We start from the raw sequence: 14,783 nt of genomic DNA, 5'->3' as shown, positions 1-14,783 counted from the left end.
GCGTGAAAAACTTATAAGCACTTACAAGTGAGTGCTCAAAGAACTTAGTGTCTAATGTGGGGAGAAGAGTACACAGATAAATAAGAAACCAGGAGAATTACATAAAGGCAGAGAGAGGAAAGGTTTGGACAAAGCATGCACAAAGTTGGGGAAGGAAAGACCACTTTCATTTGGGAGGAGAGAGGAAGTCAGGGAGGGCTTAGGCAGAGGAGATGTCATCTGAGTTGAGCCTGCACAGAAGGCAGGAAGCAACATCAAAATACAGATATTTGGGGGATGGAGGAGTCCATTGTAGGTCTGGGCATAAAAAAACAAAACAAAACATACCAAAGTGAGATGGAGGAATAGCCCATTTTGACAGGAATGTAAAGTGCAATAGTATGAAAATAGGCTGTGAAGACAAGTAGGAACCAGGTCATGAGATGTGCTGAACATTAGGATAATGAATTTGTACTTTATTCCGTAGGCAAGAGGGAGCCACTGAAGGTTATAGAGCATAAAAATGACATAATCTGAAAAAGACTCAATGCATTAGGAAGATTACTCAGGTGTAGAAGCTGTATCTGAGAGAAAATAGAATTAAGGACAGAAAGAACAGTTAGCAGGCTGACTAACATGGTCTAGATGAGAACAAGGGAGTAGCATCAGGAATTGAGTCAAAATGACTAAGAAATGAGGTGACTTCTACATGAAAATTTTCAGATAATGTCGTCTCCAAGAAGGTGATACTCTTTCTCTCATAAACATTTAGGGGAGAAAAAATTAGAGGCTGAACAAAGACATTGTTTCTTCCAAATCTCTATACCCTTAGTCACGTAAGTCACTCCCTCATTTTTTTCTCCACATAGAAATCCATCTTCACTAGTAGAAAAGTCACAGAATATAGAATTATAAAATTCCTGGGATGTCTACCTTAGAAATCATTCTTTCAGTCCCTTCATTAAGTTGAATTTATTATATATGTAGCCTTTAAAAAACCTCATCCTAACTTCCACTTGAACTGATTAGTCAGGCCCCCAGAGGGCTGGTAACTCGTGTGCATGTCCCCTTCAGGGTTCAAGGGGTACCCCCTGAGGGTCAGTGGAATGTTTTTCTAATGCTATCAGTTCACAACTCCAGACCAGTGTGTCTGCCCCCATACCAATTTCCAGCGATTATTGTCCCTGTTTTACTTAATCAATTAACACCAACTGGCTAAACTTTTATTTTACAGACAAGGAGGCCAAGAATTAAGAACGAGGTCTCCACATGCCAAACTTTACTAGGAAGCAGACTCCCCCCCCCCCCCAAATTTTCAAGGAAAGAAAAAAAAAGTAGGGGAGGAGAGAGGCAGCCTGTTACTACAGGACATAGATTTCCAAGTTTGGTTTAGATATAAATTATAATCACTGAAGGTCTGCAAGAGAGTATCAGAGGAATCTCTCGAAAGGCCCAATGAGGGAGCTGAACATATCTGGCTACAACACTCTCAAGTCCATGCATGGAACCGAAAGAAGTCCTGTCGGTCAGCAGGAGGACGGGAGCCCTAGCTCAAGCAAGAACAAGTGGGGCAGTGGAATGGTCAGTCCTCCACTGTGGGTCATTACCAGCTGGTGCTGTCCTGTGTCTTCTTTCCTTTCAAGTGATATCAAAGTCCTAATGTGCACGAAAAGGAAGATAAAAATGTGCTTTTGTGGATTCCAGAAAGGTTTTCCTAAAAATACTAGGTGCTGGAAGAGAAGAGAAGTAGCTAGGATGGAAATACGAGCACTTCTTACGCTGCCACTGGTTCTAATGAGAATTCCTTCCCTGACTTCTAAGGGCGAGGGGAGCCTTTCCATTCAGGAGCCTGGCTCGAGGGGGAGGGGGTTTGTGTCTAGGAATCATGATAAGTCTTCTTGAGATATACAAAGTTGGACACAGATTTTGGAAGTGGATAAGGATGACACCTCTCCCTACCTCCCCATGTTAGGTTCTACCTAGTTTCATATTGCTTTCACTAGATTGGAAAGGAGGTCAGGGAGATGGGGAGGCAGGATCTCTTGAAGGCTAGGAGTGTACTCACAGCTGGCTTTAATTAAGGTGGGGGTGGTGGGACAATCACCAATTCTGGCAGCTGTGCTTGACTTGTGGGGGGGAGGGGGAAGGGAATGGTAGTTTGAGCAGGGAAAGGATACAGAATGGAGTCTGGCCATTGGCTGACGGAAAAGCAAAGGCAGTGATTGCAAAAATAATTGGAACGTTTGGTGGTTGGGGATGAGTTCTGCAGGGTGTAACACTGATCCAGCAGTGTCAGACTCCAGTGCACAGGTTCCTAAGTAGGCTTCCTCTGTTAGGATTGTGGAATGTCCCCACTGAACCACTGCTTGCCCCCAAACTAGGAACTACTATGCCAAACCTGCTCCTAATTTGTCTGTAAATGAGACAAGCCATGCCACATCTGGAGTATCGTGTTCAGTTCTGGGCACCACATTTTTAGGGAGGATATGAACAAAACGAAGCACATCCAGATTACAGATTTAGAGCTGGGAGTAACCTTAGAGTTCATCTACTCCAAACTCTTCATTAAGTAAATGAGGAAACTGAGATGCAGAGATGTTAAGTGATTTGTCCAGGTTTATACAAGGAGCAAATGGCAGAGATGGAATTTGCACCTAGATCCTCTCACTCCATGGTTATTGTTCTTTCCATTGTACCATGTGACCTCTTACGATGAAGGTGACCAGGATGGTAAGAGGAAAGGAAACCATGCCACCCAAGAATTAATTGAAGGAATTGAAGATGTTTAGTTTGGAGAAGAAAAAAAAATTACTATCTTTGACTACTGGAAGGACTGTCACAGAGAAGACTGGTTCTTCTTGGACCCAGAGAGCAGAAGAACTAGGTGGCAGTTGTAAAGAGAGAAAGTTTAGCTTGATAGGAAGGAAATCTTCCCTACAATCAGAGCCATCCATAGTGGAATGAGGTATCTTGGTAGGCAGTGATTCCAGTCATCACTGGAAGTCTTCCAGTGGAGGCTGAATACTACCTTGGCTGTATGGAGGATTTTTATATATATATATATATGTATATATTATATTATATATATATACCAATAGGTATAGGTTGGTCTAGGTGACCTCTGAAGTCCCTTCCAATTGGAAGATTTTGTGATTTTCTGAATCTTTGATAAAATTTTTGGTTATGGAAGAACTTCAGAGGTCTGCTGGGCATAGGAAAAGCAGATGCTTTTAAGACTATAAACTCCTTGTGGACAGTCGGTCACTCTTAATCTTTGTATCCCTTGTGCCTCACCCAGTCTGTTGTATATATTAGGTGTTCTATACATGTTTGCCAGATTGAATAGACCAGGATATTTTTGTCTGTTGTAAAAGCCTCAGCAGCTGCTAGGGTGATTTAACTGGCTCTCTTCAGAATTCATTAAAATAGCACTCTCACACTAGTGGTAACCTCCAGAAAAGGATGAAGTAACTAAAAGGGTATGATTGTCAGACTGACAATTAGACTGGTGTGTATTTGCGTGTGTGGTGAGAGGGTGGTATGTATGTGGCCACCATGTTTTCTTTATGGCACTTCTGAATGATAAACAAAGACAACGTGGAGTAGTAGAAAAGGTATTAGACTTAGTATTCAAAGATCTGGGCTCTAATCCTGGCTCTGCTCCTAATCAACTGTTTTAACCATGGATAAAGTACTTTACTTGTTGGTGTTTCCATTTCTTCATTTATAAAATGACTGGGTTGAAGCAGGTATCTTGAAGGTCTGTTCTAATGCTAACAAAGTCTATATAAAAAAGAAGCCAGTGTGAGCAACAGGAGTTTTCTATTTAGAATATGAAAAGAATGAAGAGAGGCCACAGGAAGCTGTCTTTATGACTCACTGGCAAATGCTCATTTTTATGATAATAGTAATTTTATACTTATATACTGCTTTCCTGTTTGCAAAGTTCATCCCTTATAACAACTGTGGAAGTAAGACAGTCAAAGAATTATTATTGCCATTTTACAAATGAAGATACTGAATCTCAGAGAGTATATAATTTGCCTAGTGTAATTTGGCTAGTAAGTGGTGGAAACAAGACTAACACTCAGGTCTTCTGATCCTGTCAGGGGATCTTTCCACTACATCATCAAATAAAAGTGTCTGAGGGAGGCTCTGGAGCACATTAAGCAGGTTAGCAAGACTGGGGAGGAGTCTGAGGAGCCCGTTTTCACAATGCAGCTGATCCATAATCACCAAAATGGGAAAACTGAATAAACATAACTGAGGAAGGAATCTAACCTGAAGAAAAACGTGAAGTTAAATAGCAATGGACAAAAAAATAGAGGTTAGGGTGAAAAGGCATCAGTCTCTATGTACGTGTAGTATTTCTTTAAATTTTGCTTCAAACGATGTGTTCTCTTAAAATAACAATTCAATACTTCAGCTGAACTAGCTGATCTATGAAGTCTCTTCTAGCTCTAAATTCTATGGCCCTAAGAATGAGCATGAAAGTCTGAGCCCAGAGTAAGGTCACCACTCCTGATTCTCTATATTATAGCTTATATTTACATATTGCTTTATTCACTTAAATGAGCGCAACAAAATTACTGACAAGTGAAAAATGTACACTTGTCTAGATAACGTATGTTAACCTTTGAGTTGCTGAATCATCCACATTTGGGAACATGCAAATTGTAGAAGTTGTACTCTAAAATCCAAAGCACTATCAACTACCCCATAGCAGCTACTAAAATTATAGGCACGGAGCCTCCAATAAACTAATGTGCCTAGAGAGGGTGTGCCATGCAAACATCACGGGGAATTACATATAAGCTAAATTTATAAGCTAAAAGAGAAATAATTTATAATAAGCCAATAGAACACAAAAAGATTTATGCCCACAAAGAGGATGTGTTTACTTGCTAATCCGCAGTTATCCAAATATGCCATGTAAACATATGTTATGGGTAAGATAAAATTCCAGCAATTATCAAGATTGGCTACCTAATCTTTACACTAACCACTAGTCTGAATTTAGATTTAATAAATGCTTTTTAATGTTTCATGGGGTGGTAGCCTTATGGAATGTCAGATCTAGAAGGGACCTAAGAGATAAAAGGAAAATAATTTCTTTATCCTGAACCACACTCTTCTCTCTTTTATATTAAATGTAAACAGGTGTGTTTGCTTCCCTCCCTGGATGTAGATTTGGCTTTTGTTGCAGGTTTGACCAAAGCTTTGGGGGTTGAGGGGTGGCAGGGATATGAAGGGAGAGAATAAACTTCATCAACTTTTGTATTTTTGATTTGTCGGCAGGAAGAATGGGGATAGAGGTATTATGGGAATATTTACTTGGGTTGCTATGACAACAGTAGGCTCCGTCACCCCCGCCCCCAACATTCTTTCCTTTCTATCTACCAAATTTTGGCTTGACAGGACCTTAAGAAACACTCAATATCCATTCTGAAGATGAAACAAAATCAAGCAATCACTCTATACTTGTTAGATCTGTTTTTCTGGCTCAACTAAAAAAACCTCTCCTAGCTCACACAGTATGTGGTGTGATTCCCTGGTATTTCCTCTTGCAATCGGTTAATAATTCAGTAGCAGTGACCATGAAAAGAAGACTATAGATGTTTATGTTATGGCTAGCAAATCTATGTGGGCTAATGTCTGTCACAAGGGAAGATCAACTGGTCAATTCATGGACTGAGGTTCTGTTCAGCCTTCTACTCCCAAAGTTATTTTTATTGTTGTTCTTGTTGAACTTGAGGCATCCGTTTGATCACAGCCATCAGTGAGTAAAGGCATGTTTGGTCTTCATAAGCCTTACATTTCCCGACAACTGTCCTGAGCTCAGCCACTCAGCAGAAGCTTTATTCCTTAAACAATTAACCTTTGGCGAGACACATCAGCCTATATCCAGGTCTTGGTGATGGAAATGCGTGGTTATACCTAAACCTGTGTCCTTAAACAGAGATTCTTAACTTGGGGTTCATGAACTGTAGACAGATACTTGGATGGGATAAAATTACCTCCTTCGTAATCCTATGTATTTTATTTTATGCATTTAAAAACATTAATCTGAGAAGTGTTCCACGAGCTTCACCAGACTGCCCAAGGGGTCAATGCTTCAAAAAAGGGTTAAGAATGTCAGTGTTGTTCAGGAAGAAGCATCCTGGTCTGGGAATAAAGAAAATATGAGCTTTGGTCCTTATCATTTCTTATTGCATTAGTGACTTTCATGTGACCCTGAACAAGTTATATTGTTATATGCTGAAAATTAAGACCTGGAAGAACATATCTCTTTACCTAGTGCTTTGTATTAAATTTCCGAGCAGCCCTCAGCAATTAAGAAAGTTAATCATTATTCCTAATGATCTGCCAACAAGCTTCTTCTAAGTAATTAATTTTTCACTCATTACCCATGAGAAGCCCCTCTCCTGTGTGGGGACAAGTGGCCCTGGGAATATGATAATTTGGTAATATGAGAACCAGGGATGTAGGCACCTGATTCTCTTCTTAGATCTCACAAAGGTTCATGGGATTTTATAGATCAGCTAGTTCCACTGAAGTAATGAAATACAGATGTCCAATCTACTCATTTTATAGACGAGGAAACAGACACAGAGAGGTACTGAGGTTTGCCAAGACCACACAGGTAGTGGTTCTGAATCCTGATCTGATTCTGCATTTAGTGCTCTATTATGCCATACTGTGTCTTTATGGGTAATATCCTGTGTTGCTATTATTCCTTCCCCCATCCACCCTGGGAAATGGTAATTGGTCTGGTATCTTTCCTTACTCATCATCTCTCTCCATACCCTGACCCTGTTCATCTTTCCTAGGTTGTACTTTCCCCAGTACAACTCTAGAAAAAGATCATAGAGTGTCAGAGTGAAAAAAAGGAATTTAGAGATCACTGAATTTAGGGGTTCTTAACCAGGGACCCAGGTAGATTTCAGGGGATCTGTGAACTTGGATAAAAAAAAAAGAAATTACATCATTATGTTCACTAACATCTAACTGAAATTTAGCATTTCTTTCAGTTATGAATTAAAAATTTTTTTTTGAGAAGTTCATCAGTTTCAACAGAATGCTAATGGGGGCGATGACACAAAAAGGTTAAGAACCACTAACCCAGTAACAACCCAAAGAAACTGAGGGCCAAAGACACTTGCCCACAGTCACATAGAAGAGACAAGATCAGGATTCCACACTTTTGTTTTTTGTTTGTTTTGTTTTGTTTTTAGGCAACTGGGGTTAAGTGACTTGCCCAGGGTCACACAGCTAGTAAGTGTCAAGTGTTTGGTCTGAGGCCAGATTTGAACTCAGGTCCTCCGGACTTCAGGGCTGGTGCTCTATCCACTGTGCTGCCTAGCTGCCCCTGGACTCCAGACTTTTGATTCCATTGTTTTTCTTCAGTCATGTCTGACTCTTAGTGACCCCATTTGGGGTTTTCTTGGCAAAGATACTGGAGTGGCTTGCCATTTTCTTCTCCAGTTCATTTTACAGATGAGGAAATTGAGGCAAAGAGGGTTAAGTGACTTGCCTTTGGTCACACAGTTAATATGTGTCTGAGGCCAGATTTGAACTCAGGAAGAAGAGTCTTCCTGACCCTAGGCCTGGCACTCTATCTACTGCGTCACCTAGTTGCCCCTATAGTACCTTTCTATTGTAGCACAATGCCTCTCTATCTTTCATCCCACAACTGACACCTCTACTTCCTGCCTGCCCAGAGATCGATAACTAGAGTTGTCAGAGTTATCTTCTGTATCCTGCCTTGGTCTCTGAAGTCTTATGACTCTATCCCCTCCAAATCCACAGTTGCAGAACTGCTTGACGAAAAGTCACCAAAATCGGGAAGTTGGAAGGGAGCAGGAATTAAAAAATAAAACAAAAACCAGAGGGTGTTACTAGACTGCTGAGGAATTGGATCTTGGTCACGGGAGTGTCATTTCTCATCTGGCTTTGAGAACTCTCTTGTCTGCATTCCCCAGTGCCCAGGGAATCAGAAAGCTGCCCAGCTGCCAGGCTCCAGCTCCAAGCTTAAAGAGACAGAGCTTCCTTCCTTAATTTGCCAAAGGCAACATTCAAAAATAATCAATGAGAGTGTAATGAATAGCCAAAAAAATAAATAATTTAAAAATCCAAGCTAGGATATGACAAAACAGAGCAAATTGTTTACATAAAAAAGTGTGTGTGTGTGTGTGTGTGTGTGTGTGTGTGTGTCTGTAACAACACTAGGGTAACCAGACCTGCAGCTGGAAGGAGGACAATTGCAGATGTTGACCTTCTATCTCTCCCCACAGTATGTCCCCAACACATGTTCCTTATTGTCATATTTTGTCTCTCCTGTCCTGGGCAGACTGACATGGTTGATTGATTACTAGGAAGGGGTCAACAGACCTCACCGGATAGTCAAGGGTTCCATGACCCTAAAAAGGTAATGAACCCTTGACATAAAGGCACAATATTAGTGTTGGTCAGAAGGAAACTGAATGGGAGTCAAGAAGCCTTGGATTCAAACCTGTACAAGTCAACTTACATCGCAGCAAGCCTAATGAAACTCCCTAGAATTTATATATGAAGTTAGAGACTCTTGCTGGCATTCTCTAATCTGAAGAAATGGTGAATCATAGTATCATGCATTTATTGTTGGAAGGGACTTTAAAGTCCACTAAGTTCAAATCCCTTATTTTACAGATGAGGGTGCTGAGACATAGACAAGTTAAATGATTTAGCCAGGGTGCCATAGCTAGTGTAGGAATCAGGATTTGAACTTGGGTCTTCCTGACTACAAGTTCAACATTCTATCCGCTATGCTATCTAAATGCCTCCTTTCACCTTCCTCCCTCTCCAGTGTAAGTTATGTGTACTTGCTAAAGCACAGTCCTTAGATTTTTTTTTTAATATGGAACACTTAAGTTTCTTGGCTCTCTCTTCATTTATCTTCCCATCTCTAGCTACACCCAATCACTTTGCTTATTCCAACTCTTCTAACCCAACTTCACTCTCCAGACTTCTTTTTCTACTTTCTTGACAGTTTCCTTGCCCTTCTTTTCCCTCTTTCCAACTCTCCAGCTCTCTTTTATGTGTTGATTTTTTCTATTAGAATATGAGCTCCTTGTAAGGAGTTAGTCTTGACTTTCCTGGTTTCCTTCTAGTCCCAGCTAAAATCCCACTTTTTATAGGAAGACTTCCAATCTCTCTTCATTCTAGTGCATTACATCTGTTCACTACTTTTTTTTTTTGAGGCAATTGGGGTTAAGTGACTTGCCTAGGGTCACACAGCTAGTAAGTGTCAAGTGTTTGGTCTGAGGCCGGATTTGAACTCAGGTCCTCCTGACTTCAGGGCCAGTGCTCTATCCACTGTACCACCTAGCTGCCCCTGTTCACTACTTCTGATTCATCCTTTATCTAGCTTGTTTGTATGTAGTTGTTTGCATGTTGTATCCCTCATTAGATTGTGAGTTCCTCAAGGGCAGGGATTGTCTCTTGAATTTTTTTGTATCTTTAGCAGGCCAGGCTTGCTCTATCTATCTGTCTGTCTGTGTCTGTCTATCTATCTATCTATGTATGTCTATTCCTCCCTCCATCCAACCACACTTTCCAGGCCAGATATAGCCTCTACCTACTCACCTGCATTCCTTAGCCTAAAATCCTTACTCTGAATCCTGCAGGTTATATCTCCCTTCCCACAAGTTATGGATCCAAGAGTCATCAGGATTGCTCCCTGTAAACTGATTGTGATTTCATGATTTATGATCATCATTTTAGTCATTTTAGTCAATACCTACACTAGGTTCTTGTCTGGCCCCACATGGATCCAAAGTAAAAGGATATATTTAAAAATTCTAATATTTGAAAACTATAAATATTGTTTCCTTCCAGGAATTTTGGGCTGACTCAGTTCCACATCAGTGGTTTTTTTCCCAGCTCTGCTTTGACTTGTGGCATCCTAGTGGCAGGACCAGGACCAGTACCCAGGATGCTGGTTGTCTAGTCCAGTCCAATGGGCTTCCTCCTCTCCAACTCTGTCTCCCTTGCATTCTCTTCTCAATGCTTTCCATAACACATATGCCTCTTTCTTTTACCTCTTTTATGTTACCTTTCTTTTCCAATCTTTTTCTTTTTCCTTCCTTTTCTTATTCATTCTCTTTTCCTTTTCTCCCTTCCTGCCTCACTCCTAGATGTGAAAATTAGGGATTAAGTTAGGTGGGATCTTGGGGTGACCATTTTGTTCTTAGGCTCTTATTTTTTTTCTCCAGGAGATAGAGGAGCCAGTAGGGGCACTTGATTGGACAGGAGTCACTATTTATGGTGAAGGTTGTGATCGAGAAACTTCATAAACTTTATGGCATTATATGAGCGATTATCACCAACATAAAGTGGATATAAAAGGGTAAGGTGTGTACCTGAGCTTATCCGCAATAAAGATGACCCTCCTCTCCAGCAGTAGGGAAGCAAAGACACAAACCAGGTGCCTGATGCTGAGAGATGAGAAGAGAGACTCAAAATCAACGTGCTCAAGCCTGGAGTCGAGGGGCCGACACAGTTCAATCACCTGCCAGAGGAATGAGTTCAGTGGTGAGGGCTCCACCTAACACAGGACTTCGCAGAGGAAGAAACCAAGGCCCACAGGGGAACTCTGACTTAACCAAGGTCATACTGCTAGTTAACAGCAGAGCTGAGACTGGAACCCAGGTCTTTAGACTTTCAGGCCCATGAGATTTCAGGGAAAGGAATACAAGAGCATTAAGGAGACAGAATGATGTAGTGGAAAAACTGGAAATATGAACACCTGGGTTCAGGTCTGGCTAATTAGCTGTAAGTCTTTGGGTATCTATAAAAAATGGGGTTTCCTCTAAGGTCCTACCTACCTAGCTCAATCCACCTCTGAATTCTGGGATTATTCCTGTACTCATTAGCCAGGGATACAGCTTGCATCAGAACATTAGTTTAAATAAAGGACCAATGTCTGCTGAAGGTTGGGGTTATGACCCCGGCAAGAAAATTGCCATGGACGTCTATAACCCTCCCTCCCAAGGTTTTATATCAGGGGTATTATTTCAGACGGGATGGATTAGATTCTCACTCTACTTGTGCCACTTTTTTTCTTTATATGCCCAGAGCCTGGCACGTAGTAAGTTTCCCAGTCCCTAAGACTTGAAACCTAGGAGTTATCTTGGACTTCCCACTATCCTCAGCCACTCTGCTCCCAAGGCCTGTTGATTTCACCTTTTTAGCATCTCCCGAATAAGCCCCCTTCTCTCCTCTGACCCTGCCACATTCTGGTGCAGGTCCTCATCACACCCCAGGCTCCGATTACTACAGTACTGCTGGTGGGTCTGCCTGTCTCAAGTCTCTCCACATTCCCACCCATCCTCCATTCAACCATTAGTGTGACTTTTCCTAAAATGCAGGTCTGATCATGTCCCCCCTCCCTGCCTCAATAAACTCCAGTGGCTCCCTATCGCCTCCATGATCAAATACAAAATGTTCTGGCATTCAAAGCCCCTCGTGACCTAGCCTCCTCCTACCTTTCCAGTTTTTTTACACCTTATTCCCTCACAGGAAGAGTACTTTGATCCTGTCCTTCTGGCCTCCTGGCCATTCCACAAACAAAGACCATTTCATCTCTAGCCTCCCAGCATTCTCTCTGACTGTCCCCCATGCCTGGAACAGTCTCTTTCCTCTGCTCTAACTCCTGACTTTCCTGGCTTCCTTTAAGTTCTAACTAAAATCCCACCTTCTCCATGAAGCCTTCCCCAACCCGTCTTGATTCTAGTGCCTTCCCTCTATTAATCATTTCCTGTTTATCCATATATAGCTTGTTTGTACATATATGTTCACCTGCTGTCTCCCCCGTTAGACTGTGAGCTCTTTGAGGGCGGGGACTGTCTTTTGCCTCTTTTTGTATCCCCAGCACTCAGCATAGTGCCTGGCACAAAGCTGGTGCTTAATAAAAGTTTATTGACAGACTGACTCAATGATCCTGATGAGTGGGAGCACCTCGTATGAGTCTTGGGAATCCAACGAGAGAAAGACTTGCATTTTGTTCCCTACTGATCAGTAGACCTCATCTGACTGTTTTTGGCAGCTGGGGCCTCCCTTTTTCCAAGAACAAGAGCAGTCCAGTCACTCACTTCAGTTCCAGAGCCTGGCAAGAAGTTCTTAACAGTGATGGTTTTGCCCAGAGCTGGGAAAGGGGCTTCCATGACGCTTCTCATGAGTGGCTGCACCAAGGCAGGGGAGATGCCCCGACGTTTTTCTACCTCATCCAAGATCTGTAAGGGAGAAAAATCAAGGACAACTGTTAGGAAGGGTAGAGTACAGAAATGCTACGAGGCAGAGCCATACCTAGGGTAGGATGACTACTTCATCCTCATTTCAGCCATTCTTTGCCCTGAGGTCCCTAAGCATCATGGCCCACAACCAGGTTCCAACCTGGACTCTCTAGGGTACTGGCTGATACCTCTCCCAATATGACTGTGTCTAAATGGCTGGGGAGTGGACTTTATTCTTCTCCCCTCCCCATCAACTGAATTTGCTCTAGTTACAAGAATTCCTAATTACAGCTCTGCAAAGGTGCCAACAAATCTACCCTGATCAAGCAGTTACACGACACTCGATTAGTCATGAGTTCCATTGTGTAACCCTTGTAAAGCCAAATGCCTAGTATGGTCTCTTGGTCCCTACTTGATGTTCCAAGAGCTTCCGTTCAATTTAATTTCATTCAACACATGTTTATTAAACACTTACAAAGGCCCCAAATTTCATCTCTAAAATGCAACTTAGAAGCAGCACAAATCCCTGGACCTATCAGGATAAATAAATATCTCATATTCTATATGATACATAGAATATATGGAACGTATGCATGTATTTCATATTCTAGATATAATAAAATATATACTATATCACAAAATATATATTATATATTGTATAGCATATACACTATACTATACAAAATGGAATATATAACATGTATATGTTCCATATCTATATGCTATACACAGTATATATTCCATATACACCATATAGGTATGTACAGACTATATAGATGTAGTCTATAGAGTACATATAAGATCATATACTAAGTATATATTCTGTATTTGGAATATATACACATACATAGTATACATTCTAGATATAGATTATATCTATATCTATCTACATATCATGCAGAATATGGATGATATGTTTTTTATATACACACACACACACAAAATGGAACACAGTGTTTATTCCATATTCTATATATAATCATGTAGAGTATATACATTTTTTGTATAAATATTGGATGTATAACCATATATTCAATACATAAATATCTAATTGAATTAAGCTTTATACTGTTCAAAATGAGCTGTGGTAAATTCAATCCTAATTTAGAAAATCACTTAAAATCTTTAAATCACTTGAAATGTTGAACCAAAAAGGTTCAGACTGCCTTGTCCTATGTCATCACCTGCCTGGTGCTTATTTTCACGTTATAATCATTCTTCAAACTGTTACTGTACAGTGGCCATGGACTTTGCTGTACCAGCCTTCAGGAAATGACTGAATTATTCTTCCTAAACTTTTGCAAGCTACAAAATGGGTATTTCCCAAGAATGATTCAGCATGACTCCTCTTCCCTCTAGAGGTGATGTCCAAGACAAGCTCAGGTGTGAATTACAGGCCATGCTTGAAATCTGACTCCACTTGTCCTAAAGTAGAGCTTTCTCCATTTTTATGACCAAGCCTGGAACAAACAGAAACTTTCTGACTAGTAACACTGTTTTCATTTGTAAACAAATCCACATGAAAGAAAGGACATCCCATGAGAGGAGCAGAAATGAACAAGTTTTTGTTACTGTGGTAAGTTACAAGAATTAAAATATTAAGAAATGTGTATCCTCCTCCTCCTTCTATCTCCCTCATTTCCATATCCAAGCAGCTGCTTGCTGTGCGGCCAGTAAATTCTAACTACATAATAACTCTCTCATCTGTCACTGCCCTCATCACCTCTCACCTGAACTACTGAGATAGTTTAACTGGCCTCTCTGCTTCAAGCCTCTCCCCTCTGCAATCCCTCCTCCACATAGCTGCTAACGCACAGTTCTGACCATCTCACTACCCTGCTCAAAAAGCTCCAGAGGCTCTCTAGTACTTCTAGGATAAAAGATAAACTCCTTTGTTTAGTATTTCAAGTCTCTCCCAATGTGGCTCTAATCTATCCTTCTAACCGCATTACACATTACTTCCCTTTTTGTATTCTTATATTCCAGTCATAACCTGGTCTACCGAGTATTCATCTTACCCTGGATGGTATTGCCCCCATGCCTGGAATACCTTTACACCTTTGCCTCTCAGAATCCCTAGTTCAGAATTGTAAATTATTTGTAACTAACCATATGAAAGAATTCTCCAAATCACTAATAAGAGAGAGGCAAATTCAAATAACCTAATGTTTCATTTCATCTCACACCCTGAAAACTGACAAAGATGACACAAGATGGGAATAGTCAATGTCGAGGCGGTTATGAGAAGATAGGCCCACTGGTGCCTATCTGTGGAACTGTGAATTAGTATAACCATTCTGGAAAGCAGTTTGGCATTATATAAAAAAGGTAACTAAAATGTCCATACTCACTGAGTCAGAGATTCCACTTTGATAAGAAGAAAGTAACCATCACAAGATATTTATAGCAGAATTCATAGTTTCTTTCAAAGCTCAGCTCCAGTGCCATCTCCTCCATGAAAACTTTCCTAATCCCTCCATCTTCTGGTCCTTCTCCCATCCCTGCTACATTACTTTGTATATATTTTTACTT

At 40.9% G+C, this 14,783-nt stretch overlaps 1 protein-coding gene across 2 annotated transcripts in view; it reads right to left on the bottom strand.

The window, feature by feature from the left end:
* The window catches only part of DENND2A (DENN domain containing 2A), a 118,569-nt gene that overhangs the window by 17,021 nt on the left and 86,765 nt on the right, over nt 1-14,783 (bottom strand). For both annotated transcript variants that reach the window (XM_020997955.2, XM_078153360.1), the window contains 2 exons: nt 12,111-12,251; nt 10,380-10,528 (listed from right to left, as the gene is read on the bottom strand). In XM_020997955.2, coding sequence (XP_020853614.1) covers nt 10,380-10,528; nt 12,111-12,251 — 290 coding nt within the window. The remainder of the gene's footprint in view (nt 1-10,379; nt 10,529-12,110; nt 12,252-14,783) is intronic.

Source organism: Phascolarctos cinereus, unplaced genomic scaffold (genome assembly GCF_003287225.1).
Source record: "Phascolarctos cinereus isolate Bilbo 61053 unplaced genomic scaffold, phaCin_HiC Scaffold_1;HRSCAF=81, whole genome shotgun sequence".
Classification (NCBI taxonomy): Eukaryota; Metazoa; Chordata; class Mammalia; order Diprotodontia; family Phascolarctidae; genus Phascolarctos; species Phascolarctos cinereus.
The sequence above is the reverse complement of the archived record's forward strand: the minus strand, read 5'-3'. Positions and strand labels throughout refer to the sequence as shown.